At 53.9% G+C, this 20,796-nt stretch overlaps 3 protein-coding genes across 3 annotated transcripts in view; 2 read left to right on the top strand and 1 right to left on the bottom strand.

Annotated features, from left to right (window-relative positions):
- Nucleotides 1-7,404, top strand: part of Csnk1g1 (casein kinase 1 gamma 1) — a 150,864-nt gene extending 143,460 nt beyond the window's left edge. Inside the window, exon 14 of the mRNA XM_023712654.1 lies at nucleotides 1,832-7,404. Within this exon, the coding sequence (XP_023568422.1) occupies nucleotides 1,832-1,886 (55 nt within the window). The 3' untranslated portion in view covers nucleotides 1,887-7,404. The remainder of the gene's footprint in view (nucleotides 1-1,831) is intronic.
- A 2,108-nt stretch (nucleotides 7,405-9,512) lies between these two features.
- On the top strand, nucleotides 9,513-15,085 carry Ppib (peptidylprolyl isomerase B). The gene is made up of 5 exons (XM_004628823.2): nucleotides 9,513-9,769; nucleotides 10,548-10,661; nucleotides 11,292-11,385; nucleotides 14,080-14,264; nucleotides 14,748-15,085. The coding sequence occupies exons 1-5, from the start codon at nucleotides 9,635-9,637 to the stop codon at nucleotides 14,868-14,870; spliced, it is 651 nt and encodes a 216-aa protein (XP_004628880.1). The 5' UTR covers nucleotides 9,513-9,634; the 3' UTR covers nucleotides 14,871-15,085.
- A 104-nt stretch (nucleotides 15,086-15,189) lies between these two features.
- On the bottom strand, nucleotides 15,190-18,096 carry Snx22 (sorting nexin 22). Its single transcript, XM_023712498.1, has 7 exons — nucleotides 17,952-18,096; nucleotides 17,617-17,700; nucleotides 17,260-17,364; nucleotides 16,568-16,662; nucleotides 16,232-16,267; nucleotides 15,933-16,000; nucleotides 15,190-15,631 (listed from the first exon to the last, which is right to left on the bottom strand). The coding sequence occupies exons 1-7, from the start codon at nucleotides 18,024-18,026 to the stop codon at nucleotides 15,510-15,512; spliced, it is 585 nt and encodes a 194-aa protein (XP_023568266.1). The 5' UTR covers nucleotides 18,027-18,096; the 3' UTR covers nucleotides 15,190-15,509.
- Between the last annotated feature and the right edge of the window lie 2,700 nt (nucleotides 18,097-20,796).

A 20,796-nucleotide genomic window follows, 5' to 3' on the forward strand; every position in this document is an offset into this window, starting at 1 on the left:
GCGGAACCGGGCATTGAACTCAGGCCCTTGTGCTTGCCAGGGAAGCGCTTATTCTACTGAGCTATCTCCCCCGCCCTTGATCACTTTCATTTAAAAGAATATGTTCAGTTTCTTAGTATATTGCATACTTTGATTACTATATACCCATTAATTTGGATAAAGTCTAAAATGTCATTAATGTACTTTGAGGAGGAAGTTTAAAGCCCTCTTAGGAACCTCCTGCTTCCAAAATTTCCGAGTTGGGCTCATTTATTGGGTTCGGCTAAAGCATTGCTCTCTGTATGGACACTTACTCTGCATTCTGAAGCACAGCTCCACGTTGGTAGTGCGGTGATTGGATGTAGAGGTCCCAAAGAGCCTGCCTCAACAGGACTCAGCTCAGGCTGGAACTTGGGGCATGGACGTGACAGCCTTCTTTATTTCTATACAGATATTCCTGGCTTTAAACCTGGAAGGATAGGCGGGGGACTTACAGATAGTTTTCCCAGAAAAGCATTTCTTCCCCTGGGTCCAGCAAATGTAAGCTGCATGTCCAGCCCCGCCCCATGTGACTCATCCTCTCCTGCCCCTCGCATCCTCACTTCACACTTGTCACTTCCCCAGAGAGGAGGTAGCCATGGCCCTTGTCCCCAGCTCCCATTGGCTAAGCAAAGCCCAAAGCCTGGAGGAGGAGGGGCTTCTGTCTGTGGAGGGGCCAGGTGGGGGTGCTCCTGGGAGGCAGCCCTGGAGGGCTGTGAGCCGTGATGGAGACCTGGGCCTCTGCCCTGGACAGGGCTGTTCTAGAGCCACGTGGTGTAGCAGCACAGCCTCCGGACGCAGTTGGGGAGCATGCTGCCCACAGAGCTCCTGAGGAGCAGCTCCTCGACTGGTTTTATTTGGTTGTTTCTTTTGGTACTGGGGATCGAACTCGGGTTTGTTCTGCTGAGCTATCTCCTGGCTCGATTGGGGTTTTGATCCCTTCAGGTGAAAGGGAGGCTGTGCTGTTCTCAGGAGGTGGGTCACCGTTCCTGTGGGAGCTGGAGCTTATATGTACTCCAGGTAGTGGATGGGGCGGAAAGGAGGTAGAGAGAACTGCTTCTCTTAAGCTGATTATGGTGGTGCACACCTGTCATCCCAGCATTTGGGAGGCTGAGGCAGGAGGATCATTGCGAGTTTGAGAGCAGCCTGGGCTACTTTTTTTTTTGCGGAACTGGGGATTGAACTCAGGCCCTTGGGCTTACCAGCGAAGCACTTATTCCACTGAGCCATCTCCCCAGCCCCTACAAAGTGAGCTTAAGGCCAGCCTGAACTGCATAGTGAGACCCTATCTCAGAAAGAAATATATAATCTGTTTGTTGGTTTCATCTTGTGGTCTTCCCAGAGTTCCAGACTTGCCATGTTTGCCCTAGTTTAGCCTCATTGCCCTCTGGCTTGTGAGTTGCATTAAATAATTTGGCCTCAGTATCAAGGAGCAGACAGATGATGCAGGCTTCTCTTCTGCAGCCCTGAGCAACCCCAGCCTGGGTTCAAGGCAGAGGTGGAGCATCTGGGTGGGGCGTTAGACTGGGGAAGAAACCCTCTACATCCTCCTTCCAAAAATGCCTTCGAGCCCTGTCTCGCTTGCAGCATTTTGATAATTAGGTTGGGCAGCTGCAGGTCGAAGTTAAGCATCTGATTCCGTTGGCTTTCCTGGCAGGTGACACGCGCTGCCTCCTTGTGTGCACTGGTGGCGGTGGGCAGTCCTGAGGGTGGATACTAGGGGGAGAGTCCCACCCTGCAGTGAGCAGAAGCAGGCAGAGGTCTGCCCAGCTGTGGCCTCTAGCGCTGACGTGCAACATTCCTTGTGCTCCAGGTGCTGCTGTTTCTTTAAAAGGAAAAGGAAGAAGAATGCTCAGCGCCACAAGTGACCAGTGCCTCCCTGGAGTCCTCAGGGCCTGGGGACTCTGACTCCATTGCACCTGCAGCTCCTGCCATTTCTCATTGGAAGGAACTCCTCTGTGAGGGAGGGTGGAGATCCAAACCAAAAAGAAGAAAACAGATGCCCCAGAAGGAGCCAGGGCATGCAGCCAGGCCCCGTTGTCGGGGGCTGCCCCTCCTGCCTGAGCTCTGGGCAGGCCCCAGAGCTGCTGCTCCTGCACTGCTTGCCGGGGCTGCCTGCTAGACCTCCTTCCCATTGTTTACAGTGAAGGTGTCTTTCACAAAGACTCAAGGACTACTGCTCTTCCTCCCTGCCTGTGCTCCTGGTTCTGATCCCCCCAGCCCTCAGCCACATAAAAGCTAGTGAGCTAAAGGCTTTGTGTGTGGAGGGGCCCGGGTGGGTATGGCCGAGAAGGTAGGAGGACAGTGGCGGCAGGCCCAGGCCAGGCCTGGAGAACCTCCCTTCTCCGCCGCCTCGCCGCCTCGTGTGTCTGCAGCATGGCTTCCTATGCTCCGTGCCTGAGCAGCCTGGCGCCCAGATGGCTGCAGCGTTCAGGTTCCTTCCTCCCTCTCTCCTGTGAATTTACACTGTAGGACACAAGCTGTGAGATGTCTGCAGTCTACTGTCCCCGCGTGGTGGCATTTGTAGCTTGCTTGATGAGCGAGTTCCTTTCTCCAGGCGGTAGCAGGACTTGCGAATTGTTCTGAGCAAAGGAAAGAAAACTGACTTTATTGCACTTTTAGTTGTTGTTTTTTCGGTTTTTTTTTAAACAAGGCAGATGCATAATATGTCTAGTTATATTGGGGATTTTACTTTTTCTGTTCTGAGGGGATGGGCCAGCCAAGCCATTCAGATTCAGAGAGAACATGGGTCCAGAGGACGTTGTCCACGGAAAGAGTTTGATCTGCAGCACCCAGAAGAGAAGAAGCCAAACTCTGTCATTCTGAGTGAACACTCAGGTTGGCAAGAAACATACTTGAAATTTCATTCGTCTTCTTAGCTGCTGAAGAACATCTCTCCCACAGCCTCCTGACCCGACCCGCCTGCAGTTCGCAAGCCTAGCTTCAGCACATGGAGTGAACGGTGAGCCAGACTGTGACCAAAAGACTGCTCACCCACAGAGGGAGATTCTTGTCAGGAAGTGAATCCAAAATGTCTTTTTTCCTCACTGCCAGGGATGACCTAGTAGATAAGTCATGTGACTTTCTGGTGACTTTGGGGATGAATTAGTGGCTGAACGGCCACCACAATATTGCCAATAGTGGACTAAAAGCAGATAGTAAACCTGCCTTTCAGCTACCAGAGAAGCTTCAGGGTGTGGCATACTAGGGCCAGGAAAAGAAAGTCATTGTGTCCCATCTGTCCTAAGAGCTGAGCTGTAACGTGTGGGCTGGCTTGCCTTACCTGAAACCAGGCCCACAGCATCCGGACCTAGGGCTACGTGAGTGGAGGTGTAGCAGTTTGGTGCTGGGCAACTCCAGGGCACAGGAGACTTAGCTGAAAGGTCTGCATTACCTCTTTAATCAGACATAACTTGCAGCTAGGATGGCTACGCATCTGAGCGTGTTCTCCCCAGTATAGCCAACACTCCCACCAAGGTAGCTTCACGGGATGTATGACTGTTCAGTGTTTGAAGTTCGTCATGTCTGGAGTTAATCTCCTGCTCCATTTTCACTTCAGGGTCCTTTCCCGACAGTAGTTTCTCATCCTGACGTGACAGACGAGAAAGGCTCATTGACATCCAGGGAAGATATCTGATACCTCTGAACAGAGAGCTAACGGTGCAGGGCATCACTAGTGCAGTCTGGTGGTTGGCGGAGCCTAGCAGTGCCTGTCCCTGGCTGGAGGCATAGGGCCGGCTATTGGACCAGAGGAGGTGGGTTTACATTTTGGTTGCTGGCACTTCCTCACAAGTCTGTGATGCTCCTTTGTGAGTCAGAAATGCCAGATGTGTTCACCTGTTTTATGGAACCCAAGCTTGGGAAAATCACTTCCCTGGCTTCAAACCCATTTAGCTTATATAAAGGCTGCAACTTGCCATTTCTTTAAAAGAAGTGTTTAGCATACGAAACAGTGGCAGAGAGAGGCAGCGTCATGCCTCTCTCACGAGGACTTTGCCGGCTGGGGTCTGCTTGCCTGCTGATTCCTAATGGATAACGCCCATTACCGAAATTAGTCTCATTTGGCATTTGGGCAGCTCTAACTTCCTATAAAGAAATTGTGATGTCCTCATCCCTGCATAGAAAACGCCTTGCCTTTCAAGGGAGGGCAGGGGACATGGTGGCAAAGCCTGGAGCATCTGGACTCGCTGTACCCCACTAAGTGCCTCCCCACCCTGCTTTCACAAAAAAGCAAAGGCAGTGACCAGCTTGGCTGCAGGGCAGACTGTCTTGCAGCTGGGCTTGTGACTTTTTTTGTCTTAAAATTTTTATAGGCTAGCTCTTGAGGGGTTGCACCTGAGCAGTTGGGGGTGGCTTCCCGATGCACTGTTCTCCTCCTCCAGACCCACCCCATCTTTTATTAGGTATATGGTCTTCATAGCAGAGATGACTAGCCCCAGGTCCCTGTAGCATGTAGGGTAGTGGTGAGCCTTCCGAGGCCCTTTGCACTCCAAGATGGTCCCAGAGCTGAGAGATTGTATTGCAGTCTCACACAGAGTGAATGCACCTGCCCCCCAGGAAAAAAAAACAAAAAACTGAACACCCAACAATCAGTTCCAGCCCTGTTGCAGGGCTGTGTGCCCCAGCCAGACCCTGGGGGCAGCCACTCCCTCCAACCTCTACCCATAAGTCTACTTTGTAGTTTTTCAGCGTGCTCCATTTCATAGCCATGATGTCTGAGGATCATTTTCTTTTTTGAATCAGTGCAAATTCAAAGTACGTTCTCAACGTCCTTGGGTTTTTAAAGCCCTAAGACTTGAGGCATTCTCTAAAGTACTGCCGTCCATCAGAGGAAGCACCCTGACTGGACTTAGGCAAGCAAAGCACGATGCCACCAAGGCATGCAGCATCTTTTGTGACCAGACCAGGATGTGGGCCTGCGCTGTCTTCCTCCTCAAGGATGGGTCAGGTGGCTCCACAAAGATGGAGGAATATCCTAGCGGCCAGTGTGTGCTCATGACTGCCTTAATTAACATTGGTTTTGGGTTCTGTGTTGGAAAGAACAAGGTTTAGGAAAGTATGAGTCAGGTGACCAGTGAAATTCCATTTGCTTTAGAATGCATGTGGTTTAGAAGACTGGTTGAGGTAGCCATTAGAAAAACTGGTGATTTCCTATTTATTTTCAGTTCATTCCAAGTACATGGAAATGGTCCCCACATTTTTCCAGACAGCTTCCTTCACTTACAAAAGTAACTTCCAACAAGGCAGTGAAAATGCTTATTCAGTATTAGTAACTACTTTGAATGTCAGAAATATGCACCAAGGTTAAAGTTATGTTAGAGTGGTTACTAATGGTCATAGCCTTAACTGATTTTTTGTTATTTTTGGTAACATAAAAGATAGCCCTTCCACCTCCTAGTGAATAAGCATGGCCTGCATTTCTCAAAAGTAAGAATTTCCATGGCAGCCTAGACAGCATCTCTCTAAAAGAACTGGTCTTTCTGGTGCGTCTCTCTGAAGCCCCCGTGCTTCCTGGGCCCCAGCCTCCTCCCCCATGTGCATATTAAGCCAGTTGTCCATTCCCATCCAGTTGCCAACAGTGTTGTCTCATGTCAGAGCCATGCTGGGGCTGGCGTTTCTCAAGTTGGGAGTTTGTGGGGCCATTCAGCCAACATTGCCTTTGCCAGGCCACTGCCACCAGCCTACCACTGCCTCATAGTGGGTGGATGAATTCCAGAGACCCTCAGGGAGCCAGGATAACCAGGTAGCCCATCTGGATTGGCCATGTTGGTGACAGGCCCTAACCCTGGGGTTCTTGCTTTGTAGACTCCAGGGAAGCCCCACCTGAAGTTGGTGTTCAGTAACTCCCAGGATTTCCTGCGATGAGTTGGAGTCAAGTTGGGTGTCCTTTTGGTTTGGGGGTTTGTTGGTGCTTAGTTTTGTTTCTGTATAAGAAAAAGAAGAGGCAAATGTTTCCCTTCTGAGTCTATAGAATTTTGAGCCGTGTTTAGCCACAGGTCTTCGAAGTGTGATCCAGTAAGCAGTCTTAAAATTTTCTTCCTAACTCCTTTGCACGCTGAGAATAGGTTTCTCAGCGTAGTCACAGTAGTCCATAGGTCCCTGAGTATGGACAGTAGTGCAGTAGTTGACACATTTTTCTCAGAATGAACCAGAAAACCCACTCCAGTATTTGTAGATTTCCTGCAAAGGAAAAAGTGGGCTGTACTCCACATATTTCTGCTTTGATTACCAAACTTGATTTTATAAAGAAACCTCAATTGGGTGGATAGAATTTCTTGTCTTTTATGTAAAGTAACTTTTCCAGTGCCATCACCCCTTGAAGGTCTCAGAGCAGATGATTATCCACAGTAGTATGTAGGGGTGCTGTGCAGTCATCTGGGGGCGATAGGCCCACGAGGACTGCTGTCAGAACTGCCTCCAACTCCCTCTTTCAGGGTAGCTGCAACACTCAGTGCTCCTCTTCATGAGCTCCAGGCCAGCCCTGCACCAAAAGCCTTTTTAAGGCTTATTATCTGTCAGGAATGTCTCAGGAAAGATGAGCCATTTCTTGGTGGGGAGGGGGGGAAATGCATTTACAGATGGGGGTGTGTGTGTGCGTGTGTGTGCGTGTGTGTACGTGTGTGTGCTCTTCTCTGTACATTTCACTTTGATAAAACAACGCAAGGCTGCGGGGAACCAAGAATCCCTGAGTTTTACTTGTCACAGTGACAGGTGAGCTTCTCCAGTCGCGTCTTAGCAAGCTGGCTCTTGGAATGAACCCCATTCATGAAGGAGGGAAGAATAACAACAGGAGAGAAAGAGGTGAAACCAAAAATACTGTAAGTCCCCCCAATGGAAAGTAATGTTGACTCAGCAATTCCCATTGGTGATATTACATCCTCTAATTTATTATATTCTTTGTTTCTTTAATCTTTGCCCATTGTACTCTTAAGATGTTGGGATGTTGATTGCGATTTTTTTTTAACTATATAATGTATAAATCAGTTGTGGAAATCAGTTTTAATTGATGTGTGGATGTGTCTTATTATTAAATGCCTTTTTTTAAAGATATGTTTCATAGACCCTGGCACTGGTCGCAAAGCTTAGCTGTGAAAATGAAACTTCTAGTATTTTTAAACATGAATGTCTATTTCAAGTGTATTTGAAGTGGTTCCTCCAGGCGAGATTACTACACCATAGGGGAAGGCACCAAGGAAGCAGCCATCCCTGGACGAAATGGAAAATGGGTCCTGACGGTGTTTCAGCATAGCCCGTTTCCTCGGGCACCTTGGGAAACGCAAATGTGACCTCAAGTATACCTTGTCCCCAGTTGCTGGAGGAACAGGACTCAGTTTGCACCCTTTTTGTATGTAAAATAAAATGTCTTACCCTTCTTGGCTACTTTCACTGGTTTGGCTCATTGGTCTGTCTTTATCTCCCTGGCTCATTTCTAACTAGGAATCTGGCTAGGAAAATAATGCCAGATACTTTGGAATTCTTGCTTCACTCCTTTTCGGTTGAATATTACTATCTATCTCATACTCATTTCGAAAATAAGTAGACTTAGAATATGGCCACTGTCACATGTCCGCCTCAAGGGGTAGAACGCACAGGAAGTCAGACTGCTTAGCGAACAGTGCTTGCAAGTGTTACAGCTGCCTCTGAAGAACATGGGTATTAGCACTGCAGAAAACGGGAGGCGGCCAGGATGGTGCCCTGCAGTTCTAGAGCGCCCCGAGTTCCATCCGTAGCGCTGGGCGCGCACAGGATCTGTTGAGCGTTCGCTCCTTGCGCAAGAGTCCGCTTTGAGCGCGCACAGGGAACTTTTTTCTCAGTGACAGTAGGCAGCCTGAGACGTTAGAAGCTCCCCACTCTGAAAAGGGCGAGGCTGGGAAGGTGGTTTTTGGAAGATCCTTCTCAATTGGCTATCTAAAAGCTGCAGGGACATCTGGTATAAAAGAGGGACAAGTTAGGGAATGGTGGTGCCCATGAATGACTTCCAACAGCCCAGCACCCCGTGTAGAGCCCAGTCTGCAGAGCTCCACCTGAGAAAGGGAGCCTCGGCTTCTACCAAGTTCATCCTTGAAAACTTTTTTGGTCGCACTGCGGGTTGAACCAAGAATCTTCGCTCTGAACTACAGTCCTAGTCTTCCTAAAACTTTTTTATTAGAGACGTTTAACACCATACAACCATGAAATAGGAAAATGTAAGCGTACCATGTTTATTTTTTACAGGTGTACAAGAGTCTTGCTACCAGGGTCAGCCACATAGCTCAGCTGACTAAAGCACCTGCTTAGGCAGAGCGCCCCGCCAGGGTTTGATCCCCAGTATGCCGGTGCCAGCCCCAACTCCAAGGTGCGATGAGATGGCTGATTGAGACTGGGCGTGGTGCCATGCGCCTGTAATCCCAGGGCTCGGGAGGCTGAAAACAGGATCACCTCGAGTCCCCTGTGGACGCTGTAGACCTTGTACTAAAAATACATTTTTAAAAAAGGACCAGGGAGATGGTTTAATAGAATAAACGCTTGCCTGGCAAGTGCAAGGGCCTGAGTTCAATCCCCCTTCCGCCAAAAATTGACAAGCACAAGGGTCTGCATTCAATCCCCGGTTCCGCCAAAAAAAAAAAAAAAAAAAAGGATGTCAGCTTCAGGCCGTGCTAACGCAAAGTTATCTTAGCCCGTACCTAAGCGCCAACTCCTGCAGCACTGTTGGAGGAGCCCTATGCACATTGGACACTGTACTTCGCTCAAAAAAAATAAAACGTGATGTAATTTTAAAAAACGGACAAGAAATGTGAATGGTGGAATAGGCATGTAATCCCAGTACTTTGGGAGGCTGAGTCAGGAAAACTAAATTTGAGCAGAGGTGGAGGGGTGGGGGGTGTTGTGCAACTCAGTGTGACCTTGTCTCAAAAATAATAATAATAATAATAATAATAATAATAATGAAAAGGCTAAGGACATAGCTCAGTGTGAAGGCCTTTGGGTTCAATTCCCAGTACAAAGAAAAAAAGTTATTTCAGAAACAGGCAAAGGAAGTTATGCACAGAATATACAACGAAGTATGCACTGACTCCAGCGGATGCAGGGGATCAGAGGAGAAAAAAAGGGCAGTAAAATGACAAGAGACTTTTTTTTCGGAGACATTATTTAAAGCAAATTTTGCAAGACAAGAAGGAGCTGCAGGTTGTGCTACACAACTAACTCGTGCAGAAGTTTTGGAAGCCAGCACACTGAATGCGAGTGACCAGCGTCGGTAGTCTGCATCCTGTCGCGGGCTTGCCCAGGGCCCAGGGGCGGGGCGTGCTGGGTCCGACGGTCAGAGGACTCAATCCCCAAGCTGGTCCCGCGCCTCCGCCCGCCTACCGCCTTCCTGGGGCGGGCTCACGTGCCGCGGACCCAATGAAGGCGCAGAAACGTGGCAGCCGCCCGCGACTCCGCGTCCCCTTGAGCGCTCGCCCCGCCCCAGCGGGGACCTACCATCCTGTGCCTAGACGGAGGGGAGAACCGTGCTTGGCCCCCGCCAACCCGGCTCCCGCAGCTCCAGGGACCCCCGCGCGGTGGCGGCGTCCGGCCTCGCCGCCCCATCCCCACCCTTTCCGTCCTGGCCGCTGGGCCTTGCTAGCTCGTGCTGTGGATGCTGCGCCTCTCCGAGCGCAACATGAAGCTGCTCTTCGCCGCCGCCCTCATCGTGGGCTCCGTCTTCTTCCTGCTGCTGCCAGGGCCCTCCGCAGCCGACGAGAAGAAGAAGGGGCCTAAAGTCACGGTCAAGGTCCGCGTGCCCCCCTCCCGCTCGGGTCCGGCCGCGGCACAGCTGGCCGCGGCGTCCTGCTCTCTGCTGGGACGTCCTTGGCTTTGGCTTCGTTCATCGGTGGGCGACCCTGGACTCGTGGCGCCTGGGCCGTCTGATCCCCAGGCCCGGGAGTGGCCCGGATCCTCCCCAGCACACTCCTGCCCAGACCTAGGGTGGTTCCTCGGGGTCCCAAATGGCTGGTGCGGCCTAGAAGCCGGCCCGGGGCCAGGCTTTATGTTAAGAACCTGCAGTGCTGAGGAAATGCCCAAATAGTGCGCCCCTCTCGCTTTGTCTCCCTTTCAACAAATCTTAGCTACTTAAAATTGCCAATCACAGTAGATAGAGCTTAAACTTACATCGCGAGTTTAGACTTCCCTCGTTTTGTTTTTCTCTTTTTAATATTAATTTATCTGAGCTCACTTAAATCAAGCAACGATGTTATCTTGCAATGTGAGGAGAGTATGTACAAACATTTTTCGGGTACAGGGCCTGATGCTTTCTTTAAATTTTCACAGTATTTTTGCATCCACCAAAATGAAATTTAGAACTGCTGCCTTTATATGGCTCAGGGTGGACTCATTGCTATATGCCTGTAATCCCAGCGACTTGGGAGGCTGAAGTAGGTGAGTGGAGAGTTGGAGGCCACCCTGAGAAACAGCCCGTTTCAAAAAGGGTGGGAATATCTGCTCCCTTCTTGCGCTCTTCCTGAGCATCGCCACCTTGGGACCATGTTTGAAATAACCTTTTTTTTCCTCAGGTGTATTTTGACCTACGAATTGGAGATGAAGATGTGGGCCGGGTGGTCTTTGGTCTCTTTGGAAAGACTGTTCCAAAAACGGTGGATAATTTTGTGGCCTTAGCGACGGGAGAGGTAAGTGGCTGGAGCGGTGGTTGTCACCTCAGTGTAGTAGGGACGGCAGCAAACTGGAGCACAGTGTGCAGCCCACATGGTAAAAGATTCCTTTGAGGACTGGCTGACTATGGATGTCCCTGGGGACCCAGTTGTGATCTTAGGAGGAAATGGCCTGGAGCATCCCTGGGAGACTTTATCCCGAGATACCACTCAGGGTTTCAAGAAAACAAGAGCACTCTTATCCAGGTGTGGTGGTGCACACTTGTAACCCCAGCACTCCACAGACTGAGCCAGGAGGATCGCTGGGAGTTTGAGACCAGCCTGGGTTATGTAGTTCAACACCAGCTTAGCCTACCTAGCAAGCCTCTGTCTCACTGCATTGGGCCAGCAGGTGACCCTTTTTCTTTGTTTTCTTCTGTCTGTTCTTGTGATTAGGAGAGAAGGGAAAGGCATTATGTGACATAGGATTGTGTAAAGCTGGGACTTGTACACAGGCAGAGGACAGTGGAGTCTCAGCCATTCCCATGTGTGCTGTGTGTCTGGCCAGCAGTAGTCTCTTGGGAGGAGTTGCAGTGTAGGTTCCTGCAGGCCCTGTTCTATGTCTGTGTGCTGCATCATGCCACCTCCTTGCTGTCTCCTTCTTTGTAGAAAGGCTTTGGCTACAAAAACAGCAAATTCCATCGGGTGATCAAAGACTTCATGATCCAGGGCGGAGACTTCACCAGAGGAGATGGCACAGGAGGTAACCTCGGGTCCCTGGGACAGAGGAGGCTGTTGGCGTAGCCCCAGAGGTGGAGGGCTGGGCTGTATGGGGCACGCGAGGCTTCTTCTGTCCCCAGCTGCAAGACAGGCCCCTCGCCTACAGTGACAGCTGTCTCCATCTGAGCAGAGGAGAGGGAGAAGAGGGGTCAGGTAGACCCACGAAGATCAGCTCTAGGAGATGAGTGTACGGGGCTGTGGAGGCAACCAAGGACAGACATGTGGGTCAGCACGAAGCCTGTGTGCCCCAGCTTGGAGGCCCCAGCCAGGATCTGAGGAGGTGCTTGCCTTGGTGGACAACTCCAAGGATCACAATATTCAAAGAACAGAAATTCAGACACTGAACTAATCACTTAGCTCCCCAGCCTGCTGTTTCCTCAGACCCCAGGAAGGAGGCACCCAGCGTAGAAAGATCACTGAGCAGCAGCCTTCCCACACCCACTTGCCCAGTGCCCAAAAATTCCCTCCTGGGCCATAGGACAGCATCTAGGACTTAGCCTTTCCCCTCAGGTTGTTCATCATCAATGTAGGAAGCACTAGAAGAAGCCCTGAAAGCTTCTTAGTAACACAAGACTTGAGAACGAGGGAGGCAGAGAGTGGAGATGCTACAAACAGCAGTGCTCCTGCAGTCAGATGGTTGAGATTGAATCAGCGTCCACCATGCTTGCACTTCACGGCCTCCCTCAGGCAAGCCAGTCCTCGGAGCCTCAGTGTTCTCTTCTGTGCAGGCAGAGACGTAAAGGTGGTGAGTGCACAGAGGCATCGGTGAGATCTCGGGTGTTAGGTGCCTGATGAGATCGGGCCACAGGGGCCAGGCAGTGGCCCTGTGAATGGGAGGGGTGGTTCCGAATGGACCCAAGCTGTGAGCCTGGCTCTGTTCTGTAGCAGCAGCATGGCAAAGGGGAACTAGGGTTGGAAGTAGAACACGTCTGGTACAGAGGGGGTTTTGGCTGGAAGCCCGGCTTGGTACTCTTCAGGATTAGGGTCCTGCTGAAGGTGTGAGTGGAAAGATGACCCAGTCACAGGGGTGAGATATGGCAAGGTTTGGATGAGGTGCACAGGATCAGCTGCTGCTGAGGAATTGTGCAGCTGTCTTTTGGCAAGGTAGCCTGGGCTCAGGGCCCTGCATAGTATCCGAGTATGGAGGCATATTTTTCAGACAGGTACCCAGAATCGAACTCAGGACTTCATAGTTGCCAGGCAGGCACCATGCCACTGAGCTATATCCCTGGCCCTGAGTAACCAAGTATGGCAGACCTGGGAACCAAGCCATCTTGATTGAGATTCCAACTCGGCTACATCCTAGTGGGTGCCTTTTGACCTCTCAGTTTCTTTATCTGACTTACTAGCTCCTGCCTCAAAGCTGGATCGGGAGATAGCTCAGCAGATTAAAGCACCTGCTTAGGCAAGAACAGGGACCAGGTTCTATCCCCAGCACCACATGCTGTGCCAGCCCTGCCCCAGAGCCAGCTAAGCTGGCCAGAGTTTGGACATGGTCGCACACTCCTGTAATCCCAGCTCTGGGAAGGCTGAAAGCAGGATCATCACGAGTCCGAGCTGTGTGATGAGACCCTGCAATAGCCAAATACATTTGTGGGGGAGGAGGGGACCATTAGACTGAAATGCCTAGAACAGTCTCTGCTTACCTCTTCACTACCAGGGATCAAGATAGTTACAGGAAAGGGGAGATGGGATGAATACACAGGGTGGGGACAGGAACGTACAGAGGAAAGGTCGCCAAGAGCAACTAGGGTCTGCTGGGCATCAGGTGAGGAGCACCCTTTGTAGTTTGAGGATATGTCATTGGCTTGGGATTTCCTGGATACAATAACTGAGATCCTGTGATTGGATGAGGTTTACAGAGAACCTGCTAATGGGAGCACCCCAGCCAGGAGTCACCAGGGGAAGGTGGCCGTCTAGCCTCTGCCCAGCTGGCACACAGGCTGGCACCCCGCCCATTGGCCATCCTGGGCTTTCAGTCTGACCACAAGTGTCATCAGTGGTGGTCCTGCCATCACTGTCTCCCCACCACCCTCTATCTAGAGTAGTTTCCCCGAGTGCAAATGACTCTTTAATGTGGGTTTTCTCAGAGTCCACTGAGGCAGGTGACAGGGAAAAGGAAGCATCCCAGTGCTACTCTTCTGGCACTGGCTAAAGAGGTGGTGTAGAGACCTACGCGCTCGGCCATTGTGTGCCCCGCCCCATAGGGACAGACTTGGGGCTCAGATCCACCACTGTCTTTTATTTTGCTCATTCCTTACAAGAGCCTCTAGATTCCCCACAATCCAAACAGCAGCTCCTCCGTGGCCCTTCTGTACCAACCCCTGCTGCAGCTGCGCTTGTCTTCTGTACTCTTCAGAAGCACAGCTGGTTAGCCCCAGTGCGCCCCACCAAAGTCCCTTAGGCCACAGCTGGGGGAGGGTCAGGTCTTCTAGTTGGAAGCCATAGTCACTCATCTGGATGTGCTGGTCATGACAACAGCCTGGACCAACCCCACCAACACCCTCCCCACCCCATCTCAGCAAGGTCTGGCTCCAAGGCTGGAGGATGGGGTGCCCAGGGACTGCTCACACCCAGCCTGGAACAGGACTGGTGGAGCTACCTAGAAGCCTCTGCCGAGGTGTGCCTGGTGTGGGCCAACCCCGCCCCCAGCCTGCCTGCTGCGCCCTTTTCCTAGGCAAGAGCATCTACGGTGAGCGCTTCCCCGATGAGAACTTCAAGCTGAAGCACTATGGGCCTGGCTGGGTGAGCATGGCCAACGCTGGCAAAGACACCAACGGCTCCCAGTTCTTCATCACTACGGTCAAGACAGCCTGGCTCGACGGCAAGCACGTGGTGTTCGGCAAAGTTCTGGAGGGCATGGTGAGTCCCACAGACAGACTCATGTCACCTAACCTTGGTGGAACCAAGAAAAAACAGTCCACATCCAGCTCCTCAGGAGGTTGAGACAGGAGGGACTTGTGAATGTGAGCGTTGGGGGCTTGTTGAAGCCACCACACTGTAGGATCCTGCTCATCACTAGCCAGGCTGAGCAGGGTGCAGCTGAGCATAGCGTCCCTGAGCAGCCATGTGGTAGCTCACTGCCAACTCACCTCTTCCTCCTCCTGACCTCATCCTGACCTGAACCTTCACAAAATTCTGCTGGCCCCTCAATGTCAGAGCTGCAAGAAAATCTGTGTCTTCAGCCTGTGGTGTGCCTCCCTCTGCCATTGGCTCATTAGAACTTGGTTCTTTGGGGTTCTACGCTGCATGTCCTTCCTCCCAGGTGGGACCCAGCCCTCTGGAGCCACATGGCAGGGACTGTTTCCAAGGGTAGCTGTCTTCTGACCAGTCGTCCCTTCCTAGGAGGTGGTGCGGAAGGTGGAGAGCACCAAGACAGACAGTCGGGACAAGCCCCTGAAGGACGTGATCATAGCGGACTGCGGCAAGATCGAGGTGGAGAAGCCCTTTGCCATCGCCAAGGAGTAGGGCGCCAGGGACCTGCGCCTTCCGCGTGACCATCTGCACCAGCCCCGCTGCCCTTGTGAGGGTAAAGGTAGCCTGGCCCAGAGCTCCAAGCTGTGCTGGCCCAGTGCTGGCACCGACTGAGTGGACCACTCACCTCACATTCTGCAGGCCCAATTTTGTAACAAACTACTGGTACCAATGCTGACCAATAAAAAAGTGAGGTTTTTTTTTTATAACCTGGGCTGGCTTAGGTCTGTAGCCTCCATCCAAACCCCCAAGTATGCATCCCACCATCAGGGTTCGGCTGCAAAGGTGGGTGCTTCTTGCCCTATCTCCAGGCTCAACTTCACAAGCTGCTGTGCCTCCACCTTACTGTCCCTGCCTCCTTCTGGTCTATGTCAAGAATTGTACTTGTGTCTCCCATCTTCCTCTAAATTGTCTTCCCTCTTGTTCCTCATCTCACCCTTCCTTGGCCCCTGCCTGGATGCTAAGACCACCCCAGCTGCCAGCACATGCCAAGTTCAAAGCCTTGATGGGGGACCAGGCATGACTGAGTGCTGGGTCCAGGCCCAAGGGTCACCCAGCCCTGTCTCTTGGGGTGGTGCTCACACAGCTGAGGCATGTGACTGCTCACAGCTGGCCCACAGGCTCCCAGACCCCTTAGGGCTCTGGTGGCAGAGGATCAGGGTCACAGTCGGCCTGGGGTGGGGCTGGGGCTGGGCTGATGCTGAATCCATAGAGGCCCTGGAGCACGCCACTCACCACCACGTCAGGCAGGGACTCTGCAGAGTAAACAGAAGGTCACCCTGGGCTGGCCAAAGTGGCAGACAGCAGCTGTCTACACCATGAGCCACTGGCATTCCAGGCCACGTTCTGTTCATGGCTTGGTACGCCTGCTTGCTGGGGAACTGAGACCAGGAAAACCAGGCCCACTCACCTCACTGGTGCCACAAAGAACTGGAGGAGGTAGGTGGGGCCTGGGGCTCAGGCCCTGGGCTTTCCTGTGACTGGAAAATGCTAAGGCCTCCACACCACCCTGGGAGCTAGGCCCTGAACATGGGCAGGTTACAGGCACCTGCTCACCTGGGGAAGGGACGCAAAGGTAAGGATCCCTGCAGAAGCTGAGGACAGGTCGATGGTGCAGCTGTGAACTGGAATAAAGAAGCTTATGAGCCGCGGGGTCATAAGGTGACAGGGGAGGTCACACGAGTATGGGGACTAGGGACAGATGGCCAGGGACCCACAAAGGGACAGGAGGGGAGAGGAAGGGAGGTGGGTGTGGGAGGCAACCAAACCAGACGGACAAGCCAGGCTGCCGCTGGCCTCTTCACACATGGCCAGCAGGGGGCAGCAGGCGGGCGCGGGTCCTGGCTTTCACTTGCCTGCTGCTGTCGCTAGGCAGGAATTCCCCCAGGGTGCTGAAAAGAAAGAGGCTCTGTGAGCTGTCTGGGGATGCCTGGGGGGTGGAGAGGGGGTGAGGAAGGGGTGCAGAGGCAGAAGCCTGGAGCTTCTCATCCCCTGGGAACCAGGCTCAGTAACGAAGCCAGTCTCCCAGCTGGCTGCAGCTAGTGTAACCAAGGTTGTCCAAAGCAGTGTCGAGAAAGCTGATGAGGGAGGTCAGGTCTCAGGAGGGAGGACCAAGCCAGAGCCTGGCAGGTGAGAGGAGGAAAAGGGTTCGCTCTCGCTGGCCTGCTGCCAAGAGTCCTGGCCCTCCTCACCCCCAGCTGTTGGCTTTGGGGTCCACTGGGAAGTGTCGGAGTCTCAAGAATTCCAGTAACTCCTTGGGCACATCTTGGTTCAGGTACAGGATACCCTGGAGAAGACACGGGAAACCTATAATCAAACCCAGCTACTAGTTTGCACAGCCCGGTGCCAATGAGAATGTGAGGCCCTTTGTTTTAAGAACAGTGCTGGGTCCTGCAGTGGCCACCCAAGCTGGTGGCCCCGCCAGCACCCCGCGCTCTTAGCTCTCATCTGTGTTTTAGGGGGAGACCTCCACTTTATTTCACGTCACCAGAGCAGCTAGGGCCTTACCGTGAAGAGAAGGGACTGCTAGTCTCCTTGCTGCAGTCACTGAAGCCTTTCAACAACCTCGAGAGGGCTGCTGGGACCTGATACTGTCCAGGACGCTGCAGCTGGGGTAGTGAGTGACATCCCGCGGTGGGAGCTCCCGTGTGCTCCTGCACCTTTGTCAGGGTCTCTCCCTGCTCTTGCTGGCCAGAGGTACCCAAATATGCACCCCACCCCCCCAGCGCCTGGATTGTGTCACACACCCGGATACAGGCACTCGAGTGTGTCCCCCACACTCTGATACAGGCACCCGACTGTGCCCCACACACCCGGATACAGGCACTCGAGTGTGTCCCCCACACTCTAATACAGGCACTCGTCTGTGTCCCCACACACACACCTGGATATAGGCCTCCAACCCCTGTCGCCGCTGTTCCAGGCTCCTGCTCCTCCAGTTGGGCAGGCGCTTCGACGGGAAGTCAGGCACTTTGTACAGTTTCTTGATCTGCAGGGAGGTCACCCAGGTGTGGCCAAAGTCCCAACACAGCCCTCCAGCCTGCTTCACCCAAAGCTTGGCCGCCATGCAACCCTGAGGCTCCAACCGAGGCGGACCACGAGGAATGGTGGTGGTCGGCACAAGGATGAGGAACGCCCAAGGGCGGGCTGGGCGCGCCGGGGCAAAGTCAGCCGCAGCTGGCGTCGCCCTAGCGCGCCGAGGGAGGCTGGGACCCAGCTCTGGCGTCCCCGGCCGGCTCACCCGCTTGTGCAGAGCGTGGAATTCGCTGTAGCGCCTGTGCACCGAGTGCCTCCGCCCGCGGCAGCGCACCTCCACGCGGAACACCTGGTGGCGGAGCGCGCGTGAGGCTCCTCCCGAGCCCCGGGCCACAGGCCGCCCGCGGCGCCGCTCCCACCCGCCTCCGCGCACCTGGGGGACAGGCGGCGGACCCACACGGCCACGGTCCGGGGATAGGGACCCACCGGGAGCCCGACGACCTGGCAGGCAGTGTTCAGATGGCGCTCCGGGCGCGTGCTAATCCCCACTACCCTCGGCGGGGCTCCCCACGCCCCTCGCCATCTCGCGAGCGCGCTCACCATGTGGCCTTTCTCCGGGCTCTGCCTGGGCTCCTCGGCCTCCGGCCCCACCGACGGGATGTGAACTTCCAGCATCCGCGCCTGGCCGCCGCCCCTCCAAGGCGCTACTCAGCGGCTACTCCTCTGGAGCCTGCACAGACCCCTGCGGACGCCCCGCCCCCGGGTCAGGCCCCGCCCCAACCCGCCAGGCCCCACCCCCAGCTCGGGCCTCGGCGCCCCCGCCCCGCTCACGCCCCGCCCCGAGCGCTCCGAGAGCGCGAGCGCCTGAGCCCGAAGAGGAGGCGGGGCTCGGGGTTTGGCGCCGCCCCTGCAGCCTGCCGGCGAGCCGCGGGGCGCAGTCCTCCGCGGGGGTCCTTGTACCGCGCGTTTCCAGTCTCTCACTGGCGGCCAGGTGCGCGCGAGCCGAGACGTCACCTGTTCTTTCTGGAGCACCCAGGAAGGGCTGGGGCCGGGGTGCGGGCGCTGGGCCCCGGGCTCCCGAGGGCCGCGACTCTGCTCGCAGCCCACAGACCTCGCCTGGGCGGGGAGGCGCAGGTTGGGTCCCACTTCAGCACACACCCCGAGTCCTGGAGGTTGAACCGAAGGTCTTCGCACTGAGCTACCTCCCCAGCCCTTTGAAAGAAAAAGTTTGAGACAGGGCCTCACTAAATCCCCCCAGGATGAGCTCGAACTTGCCATCCTCCTGCCTCAGCCTCCCAGCTTGCTGGGATCGCACATGGGCTGCCCCGCGCCCAGCATCCAGGCAGGCCTCTGATTCCTCAGCTGGGGACCAGGGATTGAACTCATGCTCTTGGTCTTGCCAGGCAAGCGCTTATTCTACTGAGCCATCTCCCTGGCCCTGTCTTTGTGTTCTTGTCTTTAAGCCCTTTCTCACTCCAGGCCCTGTCACGTGGAAGAAGCTGTTTAGGGAGCCCAGCTCTGCTGCGGAGGTCACACAAGCCTGGCCCTCAGGACTGGGGTAATAGGGCTCCTGGAGGAGAGCCATCAGGAAGGAGTGCAGCTGGGCGTGGGGTGGCGGCGGGCGGGGGCAGTCTGGGCTATGAGAGGCTGAGGCGGGAGGATGGCTTGAGGCCAGCAGTTCAAGGCCAGCCTGGGCCATATACTGAGACTGCCTCAAAATAAAAACAGCAGGGCCGGCCAAATACCTCAGCAGATTAAAGCGCCTGCTTAGGCAGATGCAGACGCAGGGGCAGGAGTTTGATCCCTGGGCATGCTGTGCTGGCCCCGCCCGCGGGGCACCCTGAGACAGCGTTGAGACAGGGCGCGGTGGCGCATCTGTAATCCCAGCTCTTGGGAGGCTGTAAACAGGAGGATCACTATGAGTCTGATCTACGCAGTGAGACCCTGAACACCCTGTAGACCCTGTCCTAAAATATAAAAAAAGAATAAAAACGGCAAACTCAAGGAAGATGGCCTAAGTCACCCCTCAAGCCTAGCAGGTTTCATGTAAATGGCAGCTTGATTGTGGGTGCAGGGAAGGATGGTGATGGGTGGGTAGGAGGGGCAGGTACAGGGGCAGGCCCAGGAAAGAGGCTCTGTGGGCTGTGGCTCCTGCTCACTGCTCTGGGCAGGACCTTCCAGGGGGTGTGGTGGATTCTTATCTGTAACTCTCACCCCTGTGCTCACCAGAGCCACTGCTTCCATCTCCAGCCCTACTACCACTTCAGGGACCAGGGCAAGACCCCCTGTGCCACTGAGTCTACCAAAGGCCCTGTGAGGTGGGCAAGGGGAGGCCCTGCCCCCACATTTTTTTTTTTTTTCTGGAGATCAAACCCTGGAGCAATCTATCACAGAGCTGTATCTCCAGCCCACCTCCCCTTTTCTTTGCAGTAGTGGGTACTGAACTAAGGACAGCACAGCCCAGCCCTTTTTTATTTTGTATTTTGAGACAGTGTCTTACTAAATCCCTAGGTTGCCCTGGCTACACTTGTACTTGTGCCCTTCCAGAATTCTGGTGTTACCAGCATGTACCACCATGCCAGCCTGAGGTCTGGCCTTCCAAGGCCCTGGAGCAGGAAACAGGAAGCAGAGTGCTGTCTTAGGGACTTAGTCCCTCCTGTCTCTGTGGAGGTGCTTCTGGGCTGCCCCCGAGAGGGCCTCAGAGGATGACCCCAGAGTGGGCAAAGGTCTCACCTCGTTACTGTGTCCCGTACTTTATTCCTCCAAGTTCCACTGTGCTCAGGCTCATAATCAGGAAGGTGAAACCTCCTGGACCCTGGTGTGCCACTGAAAGGGAAACAGCCCACCGTGAGGAGAAGTGCTAGGGTTTCATTTCCTCCCTGGCATGCAGAGCCCTGTGGTTGAGGGGCCCACCTCCCCCTGACCTGCAGGGTCTCCCCAGCGCTGCCTGCCCAGGCACCCATCCTAATGACTGTGTCCTGTTGTCTCTGAGTCTCCCTGCCTTTCCTTAACTCCCTCCCCAGTCTGAGGTCCATTGTCCACCCTGCCACACACACTGTCCACAAAGCTACACTTTCCAACCACACTTAGAATAGACTCACCCTGCTGTCAGTCTGAAAAGACCAGCGCAGGCTCCACATCCCATCTCCTTTCCTCTCTCCTCTCAGGCAGCAGGCTCCAGGCTCAGTGACTTTCCTGTTCTTCAAACCTGACAGGTGCTTTCTGGCCTCAGGTCCTTTGTACTGGCTCTTTCTGCTACCTGGACACTGCCTTGATTCCCTTTCTGAGTCTAAAACACAGCCCCTCAGAGAGGCTTCATTCCTGACCCCCAACTTAGCCCTCTGTCTGCATTTATGATAGTATATAATGATTATTTACTGTGTCTCCACTGTACTATTTAGTATTGGTGCTGGGAGGGGTGGAATGATGGGCGGGCGGGTGGGCT

The sequence above is a fragment of the Octodon degus genome, unplaced genomic scaffold (assembly GCF_000260255.1).
Source record: "Octodon degus isolate 3935 unplaced genomic scaffold, OctDeg1.0 scaffold00026, whole genome shotgun sequence".
NCBI lineage: Eukaryota > Metazoa > Chordata > Mammalia > Rodentia > Octodontidae > Octodon > Octodon degus.